This window comes from Dama dama, chromosome 12 (genome assembly GCF_033118175.1).
Source record: "Dama dama isolate Ldn47 chromosome 12, ASM3311817v1, whole genome shotgun sequence".
Lineage (NCBI taxonomy): Eukaryota > Metazoa > Chordata > Mammalia > Artiodactyla > Cervidae > Dama > Dama dama.
Genome location: NC_083692.1, coordinates 73,357,721 through 73,383,759, shown reverse-complemented (window position 1 = coordinate 73,383,759; position 26,039 = coordinate 73,357,721). Strand labels below are relative to the sequence as shown.

Sequence of the window (26,039 nt, the reverse complement as noted above, 5' to 3'; positions counted from 1 at the left end):
TTGCTTTTAAGGTCAGTTACATGGAGTAGTTATTGATCATATCTTAGTTATTGGCTTTCCTGAAGAGACTTAAGATATTGTATCACAAAATTCTTTTTAAAAATTTTTATTTTTACAGAGGCAGTTGTTCCAGTAGCTAAGCTCAGTCAGGATGAGGGTGGGTAGACCTGAGTGGGCTGCCCTGTCCAGTGGAGAATTCTAAAGAGGCTTTTAGGGCCTGATTCCACATGATTTTTTATTTTTTTCATTTTGTACTTTAGATGGCATGTACTGAGTATTAAGCCTTTGTAGTCAGGAATAGCACATGAGCCACTTTTGACTTGTATTGACCACCGCAGACCTTTAGCTTCCTAAAGCAATTTGTGTCAACAGGCTTGGAGGTTTCCATTGCGCTTAGTGAGAAAGAGGTGATGAAATAAAACAGGTCATAACATTTTTTGGACTAAAGTAGAAAAATTTGAGAAATACCGTACTGCTCTATATATTTAGTTTTATGCTATGTTCTAACATAGATCTGTCTGGTAATGAAAATTCTCTTAAGAATTTTAAAAGCTCTTAAAATGATATTCTACCCACATTTGAAAACCATCTTCAGCCACTGACTTGCTATTTTCCGGTGTCAGGAAATATTGTTCCTTCTAACCTACAGGGCGCAGGAAACCAAAATGATTTTAGTTCCTTATTTCTGTTTAGTGTGTTTTAATGTAAAGAGACAAGGTAGATTTGCTAGTTTATAGTCCTTGACTAATTTTTTTTTTTTATGAAGACCTTACAGGTCAATTCCTGGACTTAACAATTTTCACCTTCATGACAGAGTTTATGTTATGTACCATGGTATTAAAATTACATTATGGAATTAAAATAATTTATCATTTTCTCTTCTTCCACATTCTAAATTATAGTTTTAGTTTTTACCCTTTATACTGTATTTAGGTTGTAAAAATACCAGTTTTTTTTTTATGTTGTAATTGTCATTTGTTGTTCTTTAGTCACGAAGTCCTGTCTGACTTTTTTTTTTTTTCCCTGTCTGACTCTTTTGTGACCCCACGGCCTGTAGCCCACTAGGCTCCTCTGTCGTGGGATTTCCCAGGCAAGAATACTGGAGTGGCTTCTCTTTTCCTTCTCCAGGGGATCTTCCCGACCCAGGGATCAAACCCAAGTCTACTATTTGGCAGGCGACTTCTTTATCACTGAGCCACCTGGAAAGCCTGTAATTGTTATTAGGTAACACAGGTTCTATTCCTGGGTCCAGAAGATCCTCTGGAGTAGGAAATGGCAACCTACTCCAGTATTCTTGCCTGGGTAATCCCCTGGACAGAGGAGCCTGACAGGCTTCAGGTCATGGGGTTGCAAAAGAGTTGGACATGACTGAGCACACATACACAATTCATAGTTAAGTGTTGATAGGTTTGCAAGTTATGTATTATAGAATTGTATTTTTGTTGTTTCTAAAAGTAGACATATCAGTAATGTATTAACCTTGCAGAAACAGGATCCTTGTCTGGGCCGCTATTCTTATCTATAAGCCGTTCTTTAAGTATATTTCCAATCAGTTCTCTCCGATGGTGTGGGAAATATATCACAGGATGATTGCCATCATAAGAATCTTTTTTAAAGATAGTAAGAAAAAAAATAGGTCACTGGGAAAGTAGGAAACTCATTTCCCAAGAAGAAGTGTGATCTAATGGCCGGACTGTTAATTTCCCTTTCATCTAGTACCAGAAACTAAATATTAAGGAATATTTTAGATAGAGGACCAAGCTGTAACTTTAGTACCCGCCTAAACAAGATAGATTCCACCTAAACAAGTTTTAAATATTTCTATCTGTATTTTAATTTTTTTCTACTGTTGGCCTCTTGAGTAGTAATTGTCTTTCTGCTATCAAGGTATTTATAGTTCTCTTTCATTTTGTCACTGTCCCATTAGAATTTCTGGGACAGTCAGGCTGGTAAATAAAATCAACAATCTTAGCACTATACTTGCTTGTGCATGAAGAATGTTTTAAATGTACAGAAGGAACTTTTGAGAGTGGACGTCTCCAGAGAGTTATGAAAACAGTGGAGAGAAGGAATTTCCCTTTAAACAATTCAGTAAGGCATATACAATTTTTTATATTGAGAGTGTATCACTTTTATTCTTTATATGAGAAATTATACCTTTAAAAAAATCATTTCTTTTTTTCTTTTGGGTTGTGCTGGTTCTTTTTTTTTTTTCCTTCAAGTTCTACCACTTTATTGCTACCAACCCATCTCCTTCCACCCTCGTGCACACATGTTCAGTCATGTAACCCCATGGACTGCAGCCCTCCAGGCTCCTCTGTCCATGGACTTTCCCAGGCAAGAATACTGGAGTGGGTTGCCATTTCCTTCTCCATGTGCTGGTTCTTCGTTCTGCTTGAGGGCTTTCTGTGCCGTGAGTGGGGACTCCTCTTCATTGTGGTGTATGGACTTCTCACTGCGGTGACTTCTCTTGTTGCAGAGCACAGGCTCTAGTCACGAGGGCTTCGTAATTGTGGCACGTGGGCTTTAGTTGCCTGCGGCATGTGGAATCTTCTTGGACCAAGGATCAAACCCATGTCCCCTGCATTAGCAGGCAGATTCTTATCCACTGTACCACTAGGGAAATCTGAGAGTGTATCACTTCTAATTAAAAAAAAAAAAATTTGGTAGCCATAGCATATTAGTTAGGGAACTTTCAGATGATCAAGAATCAAATTCTCGTCAAACCCCATTTTAATAAATGAGGAAACTAAGGGTTACAGAGATGGTTATTTGTAGATTCTGAGTGGCAGAGCTGAGAGTGAAGTGCATGCCTCCTGACCTCTCTGTTCAGGGCTTTCCGTTTGCCTCTGCCACAATGAACATTTTTTACGTTGGTCTCTTAACTATTTGGTTAACTTAAATGATTGCTAAAATAATAATGCCAAGATAGAGCAGAGAACATATCTTTATATGTCTTATACAGACTCTAATAACATTTCAACCTTTTCCAATTCAACAAATGCTCCTGGGGGCTCTGATATGTATGAGGCACTCCAGTAGAAATTATAGGTCAACCCCATTTTACTAAATACTCAGGTAACATATAGGTTCCGCCTTTGGAGAGCTCACAGAAATAGTGGTGAAAATGACAAGAATGCTTGCACCAACTTTTACTGAGCAATTAATATGGGTTAGGCCTGTTCTTGGAGAAGGAAATGGCAACCCACCCCAGTGTTCTTGCCTGGAGAATCCCAGGGACGGCGGAGCCTGGTGGGCTGCCGTCTATGGGGTTGCACAGTGTTGGACACGACTGAAGTGACTTAGCAGCAGCAGCAGCAGCAGGCCTGTTCTGGGTGTGAAGGATGCAGGACTGAGAAAAAGAATCCCATTACTGTTCTAAAGAAAGTTATGATCATTTACATGTTTCAATGCCATTCTCCCATATCATCCCGTCCTTGCCCTCTCCCACAGAGTCCAGATGACCCAGAGGAATGGGATGGGGAGGGAGGTGGGAGGGGGGTTCAGGATGGGGAACACATGTACACCCATGGAGGATTCAAGTCAGTGTATGGAAAAACCAATACAATATTGTAAAGTAAAATAATAAATAAATTTTTTTAAAAGTTATGATCTAATAGAGAAAGCAAACAAAATTTTGTATAAATTAAAATGCTGTATGATAAATGTAGGAAGAGAAGTGTACATCAAAATACAAAAAAGAAAAATAAAGTAAATTTTAGAATAATACAGTAGAAAAATACAGTAAAGGAAAATGATGAACTGAGGGAAAAATGAACTGAGACCCTGAGAGACTGGAGGACTTGACAGGTAAAATGGTAGTGAAAGATGTAGAAGGGTTAAAGACTGTGATCAGATGTTTGAAAGTTGGGGTCAATGTATTCAGAGGTGGATCAGTTCCAGTGTTAATGTGATCCTAGTATACAGCCTTGGGAGTGAGTTTCTGAGGTGGAGTAAAAATAAAAGCCAGTTGAGTCAAGAAGCTCCAAGTGTACTTTGAGGCTGGCTGTCACCAAATTTTTATTGATGGTTGTTAGCTGCTAGAGAGGCAAGAGTAATTTAGATAAGCCTCCCCTTCATGGGGTCACCTCTCTCTGACAACCTCTGTCTCATTCAACCTCAAATCCAGATAGATCAGATCTCTAAGTCCCTACGTCTCTTACGCAGACTACTTCTATAGCACCTATTTTAGTTAGGCTGTAAGATTCTTAAGTACAGGGACTCAAAGCTGTCTTTGTGTCCTCAGAGCATAATGTTGTCAATTAAAAAAAAATGCACAATTTAAAAGTTGAGAATTATATTTTACTTGGCAAAAAATGCACAAACTAAAAGTTGAGGATTATATTTTATTTGGCAGACTTACTGAGGACTTCAACCCAAAGATAGCCTCTCAGTAAGCCCTGAGGGACTGTTATAAAGGAGGAGGGTATGGAGGAGCCAGGATATATAGGAGTTTTTGCCAAAAAACCAAATAGTTGAAACATCAAAAGATTACTGCTTGTTAAGGAAAACTAGACATCTCAAGTTAGCAAATTTAGTGCTTTTCTATGTATGAGAAGATGCAAAACTCTGGGCTTATTGAAATCATTCCTTTGAGATGCACCTTAGCTGTCTAGGGCCAGTATCCTGTTTTTCTCCATTTTGAATCTCCTTAAGGTGCACCATCGAGGGTGACTGCAATGACAGATGTCTTGATGGCCTCAACAGCCATTGTTCACTGATACAGCAGAAACATTCTTTGTCCATCGTATTTAAAAACTCTTCAGCCAGAGGTGGGGACCATAGCTCAAAAGGAAAGAGGGATTAATATACATGTGAAGAATTTTCCTGCTATAGGTGGGCTTCGAAGGGTAAATAGACATTCACCAAGTGGATAAGGCCTGGCAGTCTTTTCCTTAAATGCTGATAGGTCTTAACAAATATTTATCTGCACTTGGCACCATTACATTACACACAGACATTAAGCCCACTCTACTGATCCACCAATTCTGTATTATTGGTATTCATATCAGTCTCTTGAGCTGGGGTTAAATAATGTTTGACTAAGAATCAGAATAAAATTGGAAAGCTGTCTTTTTTTCTCATAAAAACATGTTTCAAAGTACCAAGCACTTTTTTTATGCTTTTGAAAAAAAGTCTAATTTTTTGCACCAAACAAAACTAAGTGAATTACATTGTATTGACAATTATAGGTGACTATTAACTTTCTTTTAAAAATACCTTTCATATATGATTATTGAATACTATCCTTTTCACTTTGACATGCTAATAAAGAGCTGTAACTAACAGTGTATAGGGTAGTAAAAGGGATAGTTTTGTAAAAACATGTGGATTTGGTACTTTCTTGGTTTTCCTAATAGCATCCTCTGGTACATGTTTTTTTCCCCAAGCTCAATTCTCACCCCCCATTTTTTGAAAAGACAAATTATCACTTGTGTGAGACATTTTGGTTACAGACCACGTCCGTTTTTCCCCTCTTCTCAATACTGCAGAGTTAGTGATTAAATTTCATACTGTGTTATCAATATTTTATACTGCAAGTAGCAATCAGCTAAATCCAGAGTGTGGCAAATTTTATTGAATAATTAGAATTTTCAACAAATAAGTGAATGTGGTGGAAGAGGAGTTGATGGAAAGGGGGAAAGGCTATTTCAGATAAAAAGAGTATCAACCAAATACATGTGTGGACTCTTTTTGGATCCTGATGTGAGCAAACAACTGTAAAAAGACTTTTGAGAAAATCAGGGAAACATGACCATGCACTTAATATTAAGCAACATTAAGGAATTATTGTGAAATTTCTTAGGTATATTTATGACACTGGTAATGTAAAGCCCTTATCTATAGAGATACATATTGACATACTAACAGATGAAATGAAGTGTATTCCACCCTCCTCTCATACCAAAAAAATAAAATTTGAGAGATAGACAAGACTGGCAAACATTTATGATTTGTTGAATTGGAGTAAAAGGTACATGAGGATTCATCTTACTGTTTTCTCTGGTTTTGTGTATATTTGAAAACATCTGTAATACAAGCTTTTAAGAAGTTGGACTGAAATCCAGAAATAGATTTAATAGAAAGGACCTTCTTTTATAGAGTCTGTCCGAGAATACTCTAGATATTTGATTAAATATTAGTGACTGGAAGAGTGATTGCTTCAACTTCTTGTCTTTTATCCTGGGTGGTCTCTCCTATCTCCTCACTAATTCTTTGCATCAGAGGCCTTTTTCTTTTCCTGTCAGAGGCATGTTTCTTTTTTCTTTTTAATTTATTTTTTTATGAAGGATAATTGCTTTACAGAATTGTGTTGCTTTCTGTCAAACCTCAGCATGAATCAGCCATCGAGATATATATATATATCCCCTTTTTGAACCTCCCTCCCATCTCCCACCCCATCCCACCCATCTAGATTGATACTGAACCCCTGTTCAAGTTTCCTGGGCCATACAGCAAATTCCCATTGGCTGTCTGTTTTACATATAGTAATAAAAGTGTCCATATTATTCTTTCCATACATCTCACCCTCTCCTCCCCTCTCTCCATATTCATAAGTCTATTCTCTATGCCTGTTTCTCCATTGTTTACCTGTAAATAAATTCTTCAGTACCATTTTCTAGATTCCGTATATATGCGTTAAAATATGATATTTATCTTTCTCTTTCTGACTCACTTCACTCTGTATAATAGGTTCTAGGTTCATCCACCTCATTAGAACTGACTCAAATGCGTTCCTTTTTATGGCTGAGTAATATTCCATTGTGTATATGTACCACAACTTCTTTATCCACTCATCTGTTGATGGACATGAAGATTGCTTTCATGTTCTAGCTATTGTAAAGAGTGCTGCAGTGAACAATGGGATACAGGTGTCACTTTCAGTTTTGGTTTCCTCAGGGTGTATGCCTCAGAGTGGGATTGTTGGGTTATAGGGTGGTTTTACTCATAGTTTTTTAAGGAATCTCCATACATACAGTCTTCCATAGTGGCTGTATCAATTTACATTCCCATCAACAGTGCAAGAGCATTCCCTTTTCTCCACACCCTCTCCAGCATTTATTGTTTGTAGACTTTTTGATGAGGACCATTCTGACCGGTGTGAGGTGATACCTCATTGCAGTTTTGATGTGCATTTCTGAGGGATTCTCATAAACTTTGTTTTGCTATTACCTGTACTGGGACTGGAAGAGAAGGAAGAGGGACTGGGGACCTAAGAATCTTATATAGTCATGCTTTTCCGTGTTAAAGCTGTTAAAATAAGAGGAATGTTTTAAGGCAATTTGTGCTGACCTAGAAGGACGATATTTTGCTGTAAACTTGGATCGAAGCTGCTCTTTTTTTTCTTACTCTGTGTAATAAATGCTTTTGGACTAGCCAGACCTAAAATGGCCACCTTTGCAAGTTTCACTGGAAAAGGGCAAACTGGATTTCAGTCTCCCCCTCCTTGCCCTTTTGGTCTGATATAATCTGCATAACTTCACCTGGTGGGCCTGTCGACTCAGAGTAATGCACATTATATGTATTTAAGATCTTAGTGATGTGTTTCTTAGCAGTAGATACGCAAATTTGGAGAGCTGTATTATAGGAATTATAAAAGCACTTTATTTTGTGATTGTGTAAAACAGTGTATTATTTTAATGAAATTTTAGAAGTAAGTGGAAAACCAAGAAGATATTCCCCATTAAAACCTTGTTATTAGTGCTTTGGTGTATTTTGTAGAATCCCTGCAATGTTGGATAAAGTTATGAGCACAAAACTGCAGCGCATACAACACACACTCACAAACACACACACAGCACCTTGCTTTAACTGCAGAAGTTCAATAATTGATTAATAGGAAATGTTATTACTGTATTTGCTCAGTTCCAAAGTGTTCATTTGTCAAAGTTTTAACATTTCTGATTCTCAAGTGCATCTTACTTTTGAAAAATTTTAATCTCCTTAAATCACAGGTAGAACTTAAAGTTACCAAGGTATCAGAATCAAACCAATATTGTAAATAATTCAATCTGAAAGGCTGTGCAAAACTTGAAAATTTGAAGTTACCTCTGGGTATCTTAACTGAAAAAATGTAAGGGCTAAAGCTTTTTTTTCTTCTTCTTAAAATTTATGTTTTTGTATTTGGACAGGATAGAAAAATGAAAACAAAAGCAGTATTAAGTTGTTAGGAAATGGTAGATATACTTAGGTCTTAGGATTTAACTTTAGTTTTTGTTTTGGCTTTTTTTTTTTTTCCTTACTGGCACGGAGAGTAGTTTGGCCATGCTGGGTGCATGTGGGATCTTAGTTCCTTGCTCAGGGATTGACCTCATGCCCCTTGCATTGGGAGCAAGAAGTCTTAACCACTGGACCACCAGGGAAATCCCATGGTTTTTTTCTTTTTAAAATTTCCTGTTATTTTAACTGAGAGCTGGGTTTCAGTCTTCTGCTTTGTATTTTTGTTGCTCCATAGCTAAGCCTTATTATATTTTATATGGCCTTGAGAAATCCATGCAAGATACTCAGTTGATAGCATTTGTCTGTTTACAGGTGGGACCTTTTTGTAGATAGCTTTAATATTTGGCAAAGTGGCACCTAAATTTCCTCTATTGTATCAAAAGCTTTTTACTTTGTGGGTAAGAGTATTAATTTTTCATATTGTTAATTTTAAAAAAGCAAACAGTATTAAGTTTAAAACTCTTGTATACACATGTACAGTTTCACTTCAAGGAGCTATGAGAATTAAATCCATCTGAAATTTATCTTTATTTTGAGAGCATTTGCTTTTAATGCTTAAGCATGTTTTTATATTCAGAAATAATTCACAGTGGCTAATTTACATCAAGATGGTTGTAAAAAAATTCTGCTTTTTATTTTATTTTTTTCTAGTTTAGCAGTGTGCTAATTTCCAAACAAAACTTTAGGAATTAATAGAAAATAGAGAATTACATGAGGTTAATTCTCTGTTGAAAAATCATCAGTTTTGATATTATTTCATTTAAAAAATAATGTCATTTACTTATGAGTTAAGATAGATTTCTTCTGCAGGAAAATGAAGCTGACAAGGTTAAGTAACCTGTCCAAAGTCTTATGAGAAATAAGTTGAAGAACAGTGTGTGTGATTCTAACACCACTACTGTTATCTGTTCTTGGCTGCGCTGAGTCTTGCCGTGCACTGACTTTCTCTGGCTGTGGCTGAGCAGGGGTCCTCTCCAGTTGCAGCGCCTGGGTTTTTCTCATGGTGGTGGCTTCTCTTACTGCAGAGCCCAGGCCCTCGGGCACTCAGGCTAAGTCGTTGGAGTTTGTAGGCCTCGTTGCCCTGTGGCACGTGGAGTCTTCCTGGAACAGGAATTGAACTCCTGTCCCCTGCATTGGCAGGCGGAATCCTAACCCACTGGACCATCAGAGAAGTCCAAACACCAGTATTCTTGTCATTACACTCTGCTAATGCAACAGGGCAAACTGATTGTCTGAGGAGGCCTTAAAATTGCTGAGAAAAGAAGAGAAGTGAAAGGAAAGGAGAAAAGGAAAGATATACCCATCTGAATTTAGAGTTCCAAAGAATAGCAAAGAGAGATAAGAAAGCCTTCTTAAGTGGACAGTGCAAAGAAACAGAGGAAACAACAGAGTGGGAAAGACTGGAGACCTCTTCAAGAAAAAGAGAGATACCAAGGGAACATCTTAGGCAAAGATGATGCCGTAAAGGACAGAAATGGTATGGACCTAAAAGAAGAGGTGGCAAGAATACACAGAAGAACTATACAAAAAAGATCTTCATGACCCAAGCTCACACCATGATGGTGTGATCACTCACCTAGAGCCAGATATCCTGGAGTGTGAAGTCAATTGGCCTGAGGAAGCATCACTATGAACAAAGCTAGTGTAGATGATGGAATTCCAGCTGAGCTCTTTCAGATTCTAAAAGGTGATGCTGTTAAAGTGCTGCACTCAATATGCCAGCAAATCTGGAACATTCAGCAGTGGTCACGGAACTGGAAAAGATTAGTTTTCATTCCAATCCCAAAGAAAGGCAATGCTAAAGAATGTTCAAACTGCCCCACAACTGCACTCATTTCACATGCTAGCAAGGTTGTGCTCAAAATCCTTCAAGCTAGGTTTTGACAATATATAAACCTAGAACTTCCAGATGTTGAAGCTAGGTTTAGAAAAGGCATAGGAACCAGAGATCAAATTCCCAACACCTGTTGGATCATAGGAAAAGCAAGGAAATTCCAGATAAACATCTACTTCTGCTTCATTGACTACAGTAAAGCCTTTGACTGTGTGATCATGACAAACTGGAAAATTCTTAGAGAGATGGGAGTACCAGACCACCTTACCTGTCTCCTGAGAAATCTGTATGCAGGTCAAGAAGCAACAGTTAGAACTGGACGTGGAACAATGGACTGGTTCCAAACTGAAAAGGAGTATATCAAGGCTGTATATTGTCACCTCGTTTATTTAACTTATAGGCAGAGTACATCATGCAAAATGCTGCGCTGGATGAAGCTCAAACTGGAATCAAGATTGCCAGGAAAAATATCAATAATCTTAGATAGGCAGATAACACCACCCTAATGGCAGAAACTTCCTCTTTAGAGGAAATAAAGAGCCTCTTGATGAAGATAAAAGAGGAGAAGTTAAAAAGCTGGCTTAAAATTCAGCATTCAAAAAACTTAAGATCATGGCATCTGATCCCATCACTTCATGGCAGATAGATGGGAGACAGTGGAAACATCTATTTTCTTGGGCTCCAAAATCACTGCAAATGGTGACTGCAGCCATGAACTTAAAAGGCACTTGCTCCTTGGAAGAAAAGCTATGACAAACATAGACAGCACATTAAAAAGCGGAGACATTACTTTGCTGACAAAGGTCCATCTAGTCAAAGCTATGGTTTTGCCAGTAGTCACGTATGAATGTGAGAGTTGGATCATAAAGAAGGCTGAGCATCCAAGAATTGATGCTTTTGAACTGTGGTGTTGCAGAAGACTCCTGAGAGCCCCTTGGACTGCAAGGAGATCAAACCGTTCCATCCCAAAGGAAATCAGTCCTGAATATTCATTGGAAGGACTGATGCCGAAGCTGAAGCTCCAATACTTTGGCCACCTGTGAAGAACCGACTCATTGGAAAAGGCCCTGATGCTGGAAAAGATTGAGGGCAGGAGGAGAAGAGGGGGATAGAGGATAAAATGGTTGGGTGGCATCATCAACTCAAAGCACATGAGTTTGGGCAAACTCTGGGAGATGGTGATGGACAGGGAAGCCTGGCCAACAACAGTTGTTGGCTCTGCTGCAATATTTATTAAGCTGCAAATGTGTAATAGAGTAGAAGAGGTATGAGGAAATGCAAGTTTTATGTTCTGTGTATATTTTTGTAGTTATTTTGCCTCACATTGTGGGCATGAAAGGAAATGGTTTTTTAAAAAATATAGTAAAATGATATGTTTCCAGAATAACCTAAGGTTCTATGTTCCTAGTAAGAAATCTGGCCTAAAAATGCATTTTTCACTCTCTTTTACACAGTGATCTCAAATACTTAGGGCATTATGAAAGTGAATGTGAAAGTTGTTCGGTCGTGTCCAACTCTTTGCAACCCCATGGACTATACAGGCCATGGAATTCTCCAGGCCAGAATACTGGAGTGGGTATCCTTTCCCTTCTCCGGGGCATCTTCCCAACCCAGGGATCGAACCTAGGTCTCTGGCATTGCAGGCGGATTCTTTACCAGCTGAGCCACAAGGGAGGCCCCAGGGCATTATAATAGTGCTTAATTAACATGAAGATTTACTGGTTTAGTTACATTAGTCCATTTAAAAAAAAAGCAAGTGAAGAAAGTGTTAGTCGCTCAGTCATGTCCAACTCTTTGCAACCCCATGGACTGTAGCCCACCAGCCTCCTCTTGTCAGTGGAATTCTCAGGCAAGAAAACTGGAGTGGGTTGTCATTCACTTCTCCAGGGGATCTTCCCAACCCAGGGATCAAATCCAGATCTCCTGCATTGCAGGCATTCTTTACTGTCTGAGCCACCAAGGAAGCCATCTAAAGTTAATTAATATTCATGTTTTGACCCTTGCTCAATAGATCTATTTTAATTTATTTTTAAACATAAAGTTCTTTTATTAGAGACTTGTTTGTGTGAGAGGAAAAAATCCACTCAAAGCATCATCTGTCATTATGCATTAACCTCCAACACTCATGGGTTCCCACTGGACCACTGAATCTTAACAATAAGTCTGTGCCTGTCATCCTCAGTAGATCTATTTTAAAATGGAGTTTTGTTGCTGGGGAGAAAGAAAGCAATAATTTATAAAAAATACTTGTTCTCTGACATAAAAATTTACAAGAAAAAAAAATAATAAAAATTTACAAGGAAATTTTGTTTCAAATTATGTTTTCATTTTCCTTTCTTTATATTTTAGAAATATGTCCTAAATTTTTATAATGTTTAATATCAGTTTTACTTTCTATACACTATTGGTAGCATTGACTAGAAGCCCATAGATCATATTTCATAATGAAAGAATGAAGTATCATACCTCAGAAGTGAAAATCTGAGTTACTGAGTAAGTAGTTTATGTTTTCATATTTAGGTTGATTTTGGGGGGCCTCTCATTTGTAGGTTACAATTGACACTGGGATGAGCAACCTTATATAGGGAATTGCAGTACTCTGAAAAAGATAACAGTAGAAGCTGAGGGCTCTAAGTACTCAAAGGCTTTTGATAATGCCTTCTTTAGTATTTGGATCAGTAGCCAAAATGAATAGCATAGCCCTCAAAGTAGCACTAGCCATCAACTGTTATTCTTTCCTCTAGTGAAGACTCACAACTTAAGGTTCCTACAGAAGAAGCTGGGCAAGGTGGTACTGTTGTGCTCTCAAGACTGATTCTTACACTCCTGGTTTTATATTGCTTGTTATTATGTAGTTAATAGGATAATAAGCCTGCAAGCTCCTTGAGGGCAGGAGCAGTGTCTTGTTCTCCATTGCATTCCTCTTTCCTGGCATATGGTATATTGAATAAATGCATGAATCCTTCAGCCTCAGTAAAGCATGAGATTATTCTGATGTTTTGATTTGGAGAACTCTTTGTTATCCTTACCCTATATATAGTATTACGAATCTATCAGAAAATAATGTCTTTTTTGTATTTACTGTCTTTTAGTCATCAGTCCCAAAATACATTATAAATATCATTTTATAAAAATCCATTCATAGACAATTTTATGTGATTTTGAGATTTAGAAGTTTTAATGCCTTACTATCCATGATAGTTGGTCCTCACCAAAGTAACCGGCTCATTTAATTCTTTTTATAGTTGTCTACATAGCAAGGCAAAATTTAGAATTTGTGATCATTTTTATACTTTAAATTAATATTTATTGCCCCAGTATTTGAAGGAGAATAAGGATTTGCTGAGTATGTTAAATAGGAAATTTGTGTATAATGAGATTCTGTATACTTTTCAAATTTAAGTAGTGAACTGCCCATTTACTTCTAATAAAATGTTTAGAACATTCTCTAACAGAGCCATTCAGAGTGAGGTATGCAGATGGTGCTGGACTATGAGTTATTTATAAACCTCCTTACCTCTATGAAGAGATAATTTCAGAAATTAAGTTTTTAGAACTTGCTTAGCAATTTGTTAGAGTAAGTTTATCTCTGTTGAATCTAATAATAAAAATTGGAATTTGTGTTTTGTATATTTCATTTTCTAGTAATTTTTGTTTTATGTTTTTACAGGTCTTTTTTTTTTTTTTGTCCATAATAAATGGCAGTTAAAAGAAAAGTAGTCCTTTACCAAAGATAATTTGCAATGAGAGTGTGTGGTTCTAGATAATTTGCATAGGTTTTGTATAGTACAGTTCTCAATTTCTTCAAACTAAGTGGAAATACATACATGATTTGCTCTAAAGTTGAGTGTTTTTTTTTTTTTAAGATTGATTTGTTTTTGGCTGTGCTGGAATTTGTCGCTGCACGTGGGCTTTGTCTAGTTGCAGTGAGAGGTGACTGCTCTTCTTTGCGGTGCATGTGCTGCTCACTTCAGTGGCTTCTCCCGTCGGGGAGTGTGGGCTTTGGAGCACGGGCTCGGTAGTTGTGGTGCCCAGGCTTAGCTGCTCTGCTGGCATGTGGGATCATCCTGGGCCAGGGATTGAGCCCATGTACCCTGCCCTGGCATGCAGATTCGTAACTACTAGACCACCAGGGAGGCCTCTAAAATTGAGTGTTTCATGATGGGATTTAACCAAATATCACAAACTGAAAGAATCCTTATGTTGAAAGTAATTTCCTATTGACTTCCCCTGTTTCAGTGTCTTCACTGAAGCTAACTTGCCTTTTTTTTATTTAATAAATGGGTTGAATAAAATAAAATGCTGGTTATCATGAATTGTTAACCATGATTAAAAATTAATAATAGAATAGAGTGGTAAATTGTACTTTCAAAATATACCCAAAATAGACCCATTCTTTTAAAGAATGGTCATGATTCTTTAATTAAAAAAAGACATAGTCACAAGTAAAGTGTTTTAGTGAAAGTAACTAATAAATATAGCATGTATAATATTTAGCCTAAAGAATAAAATGCCCTTTTTGCCCTAGCTTGGCCTTATATCTTACTGCTTGAAAATACCATAGTTTTTTTTAAGCATAGATTTTTTTAAAAAAAGTATTGATGTATAGCTGATTTACAATGTTGTGTTAATTTCTGCTATGTAGCATGTTCTTTTCCATTATGGTTCATTACAGGATATTGAATATAGTTCCCTGTGCTACACAGTAGGACCTTGTTGTTTATCCATTCTCTATATAGTAGTTTGCATCTGCTAATTCCAAACTCCCAATCCATCCCTCCCTCACCCACTGTTCTCTCTGGCAACCACAAATCTGTTCTCCCCTGGATTTTTTTTTTTTAATATAAAAATGTACATATTTCAGACCTGTATGCTGCTGCTGCTGCTAAGTCACTTCAGTCGTGTCCGACTCTGTGCGACCCCATAGACGGCAGCCCACCAGGCTCCCCTGTCCCTGGGATTCTCCAGGCAAGAACACTGGAGTGGGTTGCCATTTCCTTCTCCAATGCATGAAAGTGAAAAGGGAAAGTAATGTCGCTCAGTCGAGTCCGACTCTTAGCGACCCCATGGACTGCAGCCCACCAGGCTCCTCCGTCCTTGGGATTTTCCAGGCAAGAATACTGGAGTGGGGTGCCATTGCCTTCTCCTCAGACCTGCATGGTGACTGTCATTTCAAACAGTGTTCAACACTCTGGAATCAAAGTTCAGGAAAAGCATTTATGCAACTCCCTAAATTTTATGTGAAATGAAATTTGACCCACAAGTGATTTGTTCCAAAGTTTTTTAGATTTCAGTGAACTTTTAGTTCATTGTATTTTTTTCCCAACGCTTTTTTATGAGAAATTTCACACATACACAGAAGTTGAGAGATTATGTTATAAATACTCAGAACCATGCCCTCTGGAGGCTACAGTTAGCATTCTGCTGTATTTGTTTTGTCATATGTTCATCCCTTGCAATCATCCATCTATTTTTGAAGCATTTCAAAGGTAAGTTGCAGACATCAGTGTGCTTCACACTTAAACACTTAAGTATGTGTATAATTAATGTGTAATGTATAATTTATAATGTTTTTGAGATTCATTCATGTTGTTGAATGTATCAGTAATTCATTCCTGGTTATTGTTGGGTAATAGTCTATTGTATGAATATACTATAGGTTGTGTATCCTGTGATGGATACCTACTAAGCTGTTTTCTGTTTGAATTGAATTGAATAAGGCTGCTAGTACATACTTGTTCAAAATTTTTTGTGATTTTAGCTTTTATTTCTCTTTGGTAAATACCTAGAAGAGGAATTGCTGGGTCATAAAGTAGATGTGTGTTTAAATTTATTTTAAAAGTGCCAGACTTTCTTCCAAAGTGGTCAGCATTTCCATTAACATTTGCTCTGCATCCTTGCCAACAGTTTCAATTGTGATTTTAATTTGCATTTCCCTGATGGCCACTGATGTTGAGTGTTTTTTTCAATTGCTTATTATTATCCTTGTATATAGCTTCTTTTGTGAATTGTCTGTTTGAATCTTTTGCTCATTTTCTGTTGAGTTGTCTTGTTACTGTTGATTGGGTGGGGAAGATCCCCTAGAGAAGGGCATGGCAACCCACTCCAGTCTTTTTGCCTGGAGAATTCCGTGTACAGATGAGCCTGATGGGCTACAGTCCATGGGGTCACAAAGAGTGGGGGTCATGACTGAGTGACTAACACTTTCACTTTTCTTGGGAATTTTTATATATTCAGACCGCAAGTCCTTTGTCAGGCATATGTTTTATGAATATTTTCTCCCAGTCTTTGACTTGCCTATTCATTTTCATAATAGTGTCAGTTTTATTGTATTTTTTCAACATTTTATTAAAAAAAATTTCAAACATACAGAAAATTGAAAGACTTAAAGTGAACACTCCAGAATCTGTCGTTAACATTTTATTACACTTTTCCTCTCACAACTTGTCTATCCATTTATATGCATTTTAAGCTAAATTGTGGATATCAGTTCATTTTCCCCCAATACCTCAGAATACATACTATTAAATAGAATTCATTTTCTGTTTGCAGCTTTTTTTTCTTTCAAGTTAAACTTTTCATACAGTAAAATACACAACTTTTAAGTGAAGATTGACTGAATTTTGACAAATGCATACACTTGTGGAACTCTTAAACTCCATGTCAAGATGTAGAATCTTACCAACACTCTGGGAAGTTCTCTTTTGTTCCATCCCAGTTAATCTCCACTTCCATTCCTCCAGAGGCAACCACTGTCCTGTTTTTTTCCACCATATTACTTTTGCCAGCACTGTCCTGTTGGTTGTTTCATATATTATGTATTCTTTTGTTTAAGGCTTCTGTAACTTAGCATAATGTTTTTGAGATTCATCCATATTGTTGTAGGTATCACTGGTTCATTCCTTTTTATAGCTGAGTGGTAATCCCTTGTATGAATGTATCAGAGTTTATTTACTCATTCTTCTGTGGGCTTCCTGTTTGGGGCTGGGTTTCCAGTTTTGGGCTATTGTTAATAACTGCTATGAACATTCTTATACAAGTCCTTCTGTGGGAATATATTTTCATTCACAGGGTAAATTCAGGGTGGTAAATATAAGGAGTGAAATTGTTGGATTATAGAGATAAGTACCAGACCCTTTTCCAGAGTGGTGAACCAGTTTGCGCTTCATTAACAATGTATGAAAGTTCCTTCCGTTCCACAGCCCCACCAAATTTAGTATTGTCCATCTTCCCAGTTTTATCTGTCATGCTGGCTATGGAATGGTATACCTCCTTGTTTTAGTTTGTTGGTCTTTAAATCGCTGTTTCTTATATCCCACCTTCTCTATCTAACCACTGTTCCTATACAGAACTTACACATCTCTTCTTTGACACTCTCCCTGCCCCCGTTTCTGTATTACTTTAACTTTGCCTTGAATTTTTTATGATCCCGCACTATCTACAGTACAATCTAGGAGAGAACTATTTTAAACTTGCTGACCGTTATGGTACCAGAGCATTAAATTGGTAAATAAATTATACCTATTGTTGATTGACAGACATTTGTTACCTTCCTACTTGTTTAGTTTGGGGGGTTTTTTAGAGGGGAGAGGTGACAGGATAACATTTGTACATAGGGTTATATGTACAAGCTACATATAGATTTATAAACACAAGTAATTGTTTCTGTTCATTGACTATAAAAAATTAGGCACAGTTCAACTCTTTTTATAAAATAAATATGAAAAGGTAAGATCCCATTGGAAATATCTAGTGACACTAAAATATTAATAAGTTTGAAACCTAGAATATAATACGGAAATCTTTGACAATCTGGCAGTTGTTTTAAGTTCCTTTGAGTAAATTAGTTGAGTCGCTGCCTACGTGGTTAATATGGAAAAATCACCAAGGGCGCTACCACACCTGACTTACTTCTTTCTCTCAGAGAAAAAAATCTAAGTAGCTACAGGTCTTTTTTTTTTTTTTTCTTGTAGTAATTCTCAGCCTTGGCTGCCTGTTAGAACCATTTGGGGGGAACTTTTCAAAGTCCTGTTGCCACGTTCTACTCCAGAGCAGTTATATCAGAATATCTAGGATGGGACTCAGGCATGAGTAGTTTTAACATCTCCCCAGCTGATTCCAATTTGTAGCCTAAGATTACAAGCCAATGTTATACAGGAATCCATGAAATAAAATTTAAGTAAGTGTATATGAGTTTCTTTTCTGTGAAACCTCTACGCTGACTAACATCAAGGGTATTGGCGATTTTTAATTTGGGCTTCACCATTTACAAGCTGTGTGACTTTGGGCAAGTTCTTAGCCTAATGTTTCTGTTTTTGTGATGATTAAATGAGATCCTAATGAAAAGTTTCTAGTTCCGTGCAGTGTACAAGTAGGTCTTTAACAGCTATCGGCTTTGTTCTCTTTTGGAAGTGGTGTATATTGGAATAAATGAGGATTATAAACCATCATTATTCTCTTTTAAATTTAGTGAAATCTTGTTTGTCAGGTGTTACTAACAATGAAGTCCTCCTATTACATTATTAACATGGAAATTAGCACAGAGCTCAAGTTACTGAACTCCTTCCTGTGTCAGAGTGCTGGGTAGGGCATCATACTCTGTTAAAGTCATCAACTGAGAACACAATTATCTGACAGAATATATCAGGAGTTAAGTATGTTATCTTAAGTGTGTGCTGAAGGAACTATTACACCTCTCCATCAGAGATTTTCTTGGATTGTTTTTTCTTTAAAACACAATGTTTAAACTCTCTGTACAAAACAAAAAATTCTTAACTCTTCCTGTTAAAAATATTTAGCTCTTTTAAACAAATTTGGACTTTCAGGGAAGTTAATGTCTCTTCTTGGGTGTCCTTGTATACCCTACAACATCTTGAACTATGCCTTATATAAAATACATAGGTATTCGTTAAATATTTGTTGAATGAATGTTCTCATCTGAAAGATAAGAAAAAACATTGACTTGCATGACTGTTTTCAATATGCTTTGAAATAAAGCAACAACAGAAACTTACAAATAGTTGATTTTCTACCTTGATGTAGTACCAGTCTTTAATGAGCTGTTCGCTCGTCTTTGTCCTGTGAGATGTGAGGGCAGAGGCTGAGATCCTGATGTGCAAAGAACTTAAAGAAACTAGAGGGTGCGTACACAGTGGACAGTTTCAAGCATTCTTCCCACTCTCCCGTCCTTGGCTTCTCTGGGAAAGCAGCCTAAGCCATTCTTGTGATTCTCACAGTTTAATAACAAATAAGCAAGAGGTGGAATGCCTAATCCTTGTAAGTGAATGGTAAACACCACCTGGGAAGGCGTGTTTTCCAGGTTCCCCTCCCTTAGGGTAGGTCACGTGAACTGAAAGTACTTCCCGATTCCCTGCCCGGGTCTCCCGTGGGCAGGGATCAGAGTCAGAAAGGGTCGAAAGTAGACGGGAAGGAAACAAACAGAGGGAGAGCAGCGTTCTCGCTGTAACAATGCCGCACTTCACGGTGACTAAAGTAGAGGACGCAGAGGAGGGGGCGGCAGCGGCCGGCTCCCAGGAAGGGGAGCCCCGTCCAGCAGAAATAAAAGCCCCGATTCAGCATTCCCACGAACCAGGTGAGTACTCAACTTGGGAGCTTTGGAAAACCGGAGGTCTCGTCAAAGAAATAGTAGCTAAAATATTCAACATGCCTCGTGAAGAATGGAGAAAAAGTACTGTGGTTCAAGTGCTTTTCAGTCAGCTGTTTCACTCCTTTGCATAGCTGATAACTCACATTCTGGTTTGTTTTTGCCCACAATGAGTTCAGTGTTCATTACCTACTGGTGAAACTGAACCGGTACCTGTGTATGAAAAGCGTTTTCAAGCAAAAAGAAAGGCACAGTTAGAGGCAATTTATGTGGAATTTAGAATTCATCTTTTGCTCAGTTTAAATTATATCTGGAAAAGTACATCAACAAGGAGCATGGTTCAGCAGTTTTGTACAGTGGACTTTGCACTTGTACTTGTCAAGTTCTTCAGTATTTTGCCTCAGTTTTTACCAGTTTAAGAGTAATTCAATAGTAAATCATCTAAGCATTCTTGAATGAAAGAACAAAAGTACAGTAGGTCAATTATGGTGATTAGCATAGCTTCAGGTTTAATAAATTTGATGAATGTGATTATTCCTATTATTTTCTCTGAATGGTAACAATTACTCTTGCTGGGGGAATTGTGGCTTTGAATTTTTAACATGCCATTAAAATCTGAGTTAATATTATGGTATTAAATACAGCCATAGTTTGAAGCCTTTTATATTTTAAGTCTGTAACTTTCATAAATTTCAAAAATTTCTCTAGTCTGTGAATACAGGCAAAGGGAATAAAAGTTTCTTAAAATTCCTTTTGATTCCGTGATTCTGACTTTCCGCTAGCAAGTAAACACGTTCGTTGCTGTAACTGCTGTTGACTCTCTCCTGTCCTACCAAGCATTCATGAATTTTTAAGAATCTCTAACTTAAAGATAAGGCTTATCAAAATAAAGCTCCGTTTGTTTATCTTTCCGTTTTAGTGAGAGAATTTACTAGGGGAAGATAAGAAAGAAGGTTTTATCGAAACTCTTTTTCCTCCAGGTTATTTTTTTTTCCACCAGGGTATTTTTCATTTTGCTAAACAAATAGGGTGATAAGTTGAATTTAAGGTTATTTAAACTCAACAGGGAGTTACTGCATAGGAAAGAGAACTTAGTATTTTGTGATAGCCTGTAAGGGAAAAGAATACATATAAAAATATATAAACTGATCATGTTGTATAGCTGAAAATATAACATAACATTATAAATCAACTATATTTCAATTAAAAAAAAAAAAAAAGAAAGGTCAACCCACATTGTACTTATACCTGATTCTCCGAAACTCTGTCAAAGAATTTAGGTTCTCTTTTGGGACTGTGTGTATTTGAAGCTGCGCTTTCTTTGTTGTTTGTGCTTGCTGCCCTTAGATTTTAATCCTTTTTAAGCTTTTGTTTTTGCTGTCGCCTCATAATCCCCCAAAATGCAAAGCAGTGCATTCTTCACTCCTGCTCAATTTTACTATATTTATTTTTACTATTTTATTATATTTGCTTATTTTATTCTATTATTTTGTCTTTACTGGTTCCATAATGTTTGAGGAAATCCACTTTATTCAGATTAGAACAGTGTAGAAATCATTTAATCTATTAGTAACCACCTAGAGAACTGGTGAAACATTTTTATAGCAACCAAACTTTGTAATAAATAATACTGCTAGGCTTAATTTATTTTCTTCTATAGTAATTGCTTTGGACAAGGAAGAAGTGACAGATATAATATAAATTGAATTTAATAAGGCTTTTTATTTTGGCATTTTCCATGACAGTCCAGAAGGTATCCACTTGAATGAACTGTTGTTTGGTAAGTGAACAATTGATGGAAATACATTTTCTAAATTGTATTTAACAATGTATGGCAAAAACCACTACAATATTGTAAAGTAATTAGCCTCCAACTAATAAAAATAAATGAAAAAAAATTAAAAACAAATAAATTGTATTTATCTTTTTTTTATATTTATCTTTATTTTAGGATTAAATTAGAGGGAAAAAAGGAAGGCAACATATATGGGGAAAACCTCAAAGTTTTTTTTTTTTTTTTTGCTTAGGCAAAAAGCGTTGTTGAGGAAGATAGTGGTTGCAGAGCAGTTGCTTGACATATGATAAGTTATAGCCTCTTTTTCTTCTGAGTTAAAATCCTAAATTGATTGTGATTTTATTGCAGGTGATTCTCATACTAGCCAGTTAGGTAACTAGTCACTTTTTTTATGGAGTTTTTCTCCTTATTTGTTTGTGAAGAGAGAAAAATATGATGTACCGTCATATAAACTGAACATATTTGGAAGGCAGATCATCCCTTAAGATGTGTTTTTTAGAACATGAGATGTATTTGAACTAGATAATTTGAGATAGAATAGATAATTGTAAGCATAACCTAATTTTTAAAAAATGTTTATTTTATTTTTGAACTGTGGTGGGTCTTTGTTGCTGCACTTGGGCTTTCTCTAGTTGTGATGAGCTGAGGCTACTCTTTGTTGCAGTGCATGGGCTTCTCATTGTGGTGGCTTCTCTTGTTGTGAATCACAGGCTGCAGGCGTGCAAGCTCAATAGTTGTGGCACATGTACTAGTTGTTTTTAAACATGGGGGATCCTCACGACCAGAGATTGAACTGGTGTCCCCTGCATTGCAAGGCAAGGTGTCCCCTGCATTGGACCACCAGGGAACGCTAAACTAATTTTTAAAAGTACATTGTGGTGATCTTTTTGTAATGTAGAAAAATACCAAATAACTGTTGTACAGTATACCTGAAACTAATGTAATACTGTAAGTCTGTTCAATTCAGTCGCTCAGTCGTGTCTGACTCATTGCGACCACATGGACTGCAAAATGCCAGGCTTCCCTGTCCTTCACTATCTCCCAGAGTTTGCCCAAGCTCATGTGCATTGAGTCGATGATGCCATCCAACCATCTTATGCTCTGTCCCCCTCTTCTCCTCCTGCCCTCAATCTTTCCCACCGTCAGGGCCTTTTCCAATGAGTCAGTTCTTTGCATCATGTGGCCAAAGTATTGGAGCTTCAGCTTCAGCATCAGTCCTTCCAATGAATATTCAGGACTGATTTCCTTCAGGATTGACTGGTTTGATCTCCTTGCAGTCCAAGGGACTCTCAAGAGTCTTCTCCATCACCACAGTTCAAAAGCATCAATCCTTTGGCGCTCAGCTTTCTTTATAGTCCAGCTCTCACATCCAAACATGACTACTGGAAAAACCATAGCTTTGACTATACAGATCTTTGTTGGCAAAGTAATGTCTCTGCTTTCTAATATTCTGTCTAGGTTAGTCATAGCTTTTCTTCCAAGGAGCAAGCATCTTAATTTCATGGCTGCAGTCACCATCTGCAGTGATTTAGGAGCCCAAGAAAATAAAATCTGTCACTGTTTCCGTTGTTTCCACATCTATTTGCCATGAAGTGATCAGACCAGATACCATGATCTTCGTTTTTTGAAATGTTGAATTTTAAGCCAACTTTTTCACTCTCCTCTCTCACTTTGATCAAGAGGCTCTTTAGTTCTTCTTCACTTTCTGCCATTAGGGTGGTGTCATCTGCCTATCTGAGGTTATTGATGTTTCTCCTGGCAATTCCAGCTTGTGCTTCATCCAGCCCAGCATTTTGCATGATGTGCTCTGCATATAAGTTAAATAAGCAGGGTGACAATATACAACCTTGACATATTCCTTTCCTGATTTGGAACCAGTCTGTTGTTCCATGTCCAGTTCTAACTGTTGCTTCTTGACCTGCATCTGATTTGTCAGGAGGCAAATCAGGTGGTCTGGTATTCCCATCTCTTTAAGAATTTTCCAGTTTGTTGTGAGCCACACAGTCAAAGGATTTGGCATAGTCAATAAAGTAAAAGTAGGTGTTTTTCTGGAACCCTCTGCTTTTTCTATGATCCAACAAATGTTGGCTATTTGATCTCTGGTTCCTCTGCCTTTTCTAAATCCAGCTTTAAAAAATGTCTGGAAGTTCATTCACAGTTCATGTACTGTTGAAACCTGGCTTGGAGAATTTTGAGCATTATTTTGCTAGTGTGTGAGATGAGTACAATTGTGCGGTAGTTTGAACATTCTTTGGCATTGCCTTTCTTTGGGATTGGAATGAAAACTGACCTTTTCCAGTCCTGTTGCCATTGAGGAGTTTTCCAAATTTGCTGGCGTACTGGATGCAGCACTTTCACAGCATCATCTTTTAGAATTTGAAATAGCTCAGCTGGAATCCCATCACCTCCTCTAGCTTTGTTGGTAGTAATGCTTCCTAAGGCCCACTTGACTTCACACTCCCGAATGTGTGGCTCTAGGTGAATAATCACAGCATCGTGGTTATCTGGGTAGTGAAGATCTTTTTTGCATAGTACTTCTGTGTATTCTTGCCACCTCTTCTTAATATCTTCTGCTTCTGTTAGGTCCATACTGGTCTTTATTGAGCCCATCTTTGCATGAAATGTTCCCTTGGTATCTCTTGATTTTCTTGAAGAGATCTCTAGTCTTTCCCATTCTGTTGTTTTCCTCTATTTCTTTGTATTGATCACTTAGGAAGTCTTTCTTATCTCTCGTTGCTGTTCTTTGGAACTCTGCATTCAGATGGATATATCTTTCCTTTTCTCCTTTGCCTTTTGCTTCTCTTCTTTTCTCAGCTCTCTGTAAGGCCTCCTCAGACAACTCTTTTGTCTTTTTGCATTTCTTAGGGATGGTTTTGATCCCCACCTCCTGTACAGTGTTAAAAACTGAACATACATTCGTAAGTCAACTATACTTTAATTAAAAAACAGTAGTACATTCATCTCTGCCATGCCAACTACTAGAATGCCAGTCTAGTAAAGCCCTACTTAATTTGGTTTCGAAGAGAAAGGCAGAAACTCAGACTTACGTAACATCTTTCTTGATTCCTTCTTTCTGGTCCAGCTTAGGTGCCCTCTTTATGTTTTCTCTGAGGCTTGTCCACAGAAATAGCCTGTATCACACTCTGGATTGTAATCACCTGTTCACTTGTCCCTCTCCCAAATACCCTGCCTATAGGTTCCTTGAGGGTAAAGATCTTGAATAATATTGTACCTCCACGTCCAGGTGAATTACACACAGTAGACGATTCAGTGTACAGACTTGTTTTTTGCCTTTTTTTAAAAATTCACTTAAGCACATGTTCGTGCCAGATGTTGTGCTTTTTTCCTAAGGCTACAAAGGTGAAGGAAGTGTAAGTTCTCCACCAAAGGCAGCAGGACGGCTCTGGACCCAGTTACCTGGCTTTGAATCCCAGTTCTACTAATTATTACTAATTAGGAGTAGCAATAATTTCTATTAATTACTGCTTGAGTAACTTTGGGCGAGTGATTTAACTCTTCTTTGTCTTACTTTACTCATTGATAGAGGGAGTAACATACTACTTACTTCACAGAGTGGTTGTGAATTAACGGGAACATAAAGCACTTAGCACATGTGTGACACAGCACTCAAAAACAAGAGCTACCGACTACTTACTCTACTGTGATTAGTGGTTTAATAAGAGCAAAAGTAAACCACTTTGGATAGCAGATTCTGGAGAAGACTATAATATTGCCTGGAGGGGACCCTGGACAGGTATCTCAGAAGACAGGACGTACTGATGCTATTTTAACAATCTTTTTTTCCACTAAACTTTTTATTTTCTATTGGAATATAGCTGATTAACAATATTATGATTTCAGGTGAGCAGCAGAGGGACTCAGTTATACATATATATGTATCCATTTTCCCTGGAACTTCTCTCCCATCCAGGCTGCCACGTAACTATCTAGCAGAGTTCCCTGTGCTATATAGGAGGTCTCTGTTGGTTATCCATTTTAAATATAGCGGTTGGCGCACTGATTCTTGAGGGGAGGTCTTGGTGAGATTACAAGCAACAGAAACAGAAGGAATGAGGAAGGTTTAGAGCAGGTGGGAAACAGACATGTACAGTAGTTTGCACATTGGGTGTGTGGTAAAGCAAGGGATGAGGCTACTTGGCAAAGTGTTAACCAGTTTTATCCTGTCCCCACTCTGGGATAGTGGGTGCTACTGCCTTTTCAAAGGTAATGAAACTGAGCTCATTGACCGTGAGTAACTTGCCTAAAGCTACCTGCTGAGTAGTAACAGAGCCTGTGTTCAAAACTGATAAATTTTATGTGCTTCCCATCTCACCATGATGCCAAGTCCTAGCTTTTGAAAAACAAGAGCAAGTTGCTTAATATCTTAAATGTGTGTGGGTCACAGGGTTTGATGTAAACATTATGAAATCTGTAGTTTTTTTTATAGGAACAGTAAAACAAACAATTTTACTGTTTATTGCACTTACTGAATCAGGTATAAATGTTGCATTTATTCATTTATTGAAGGATAATTGCTTTACAAGTTAAAGTATTTCCATGAAATATTTGTTTCATATCTTCTACCT

At 37.4% G+C, this 26,039-nt stretch overlaps 1 protein-coding gene across 2 annotated transcripts in view; it reads left to right on the top strand.

Moving 5' to 3' along the window:
- SLC12A6 (solute carrier family 12 member 6) overlaps positions 1–26,039 on the top strand; it is an 86,757-nt gene that overhangs the window by 1,305 nt on the left and 59,413 nt on the right. The window contains exon 1 of one of the 2 annotated variants that reach the window (XM_061157653.1): positions 19,411–19,646. The exons of the other annotated variant lie outside the window; for it this stretch is intronic. Coding sequence (XP_061013636.1) covers positions 19,523–19,646 — 124 coding nt within the window. The 5' untranslated portion in view covers positions 19,411–19,522. Of the gene's footprint in view, positions 1–19,410; positions 19,647–26,039 lie in introns of those variants that run through there. 2 annotated transcript variants of the gene reach the window in all.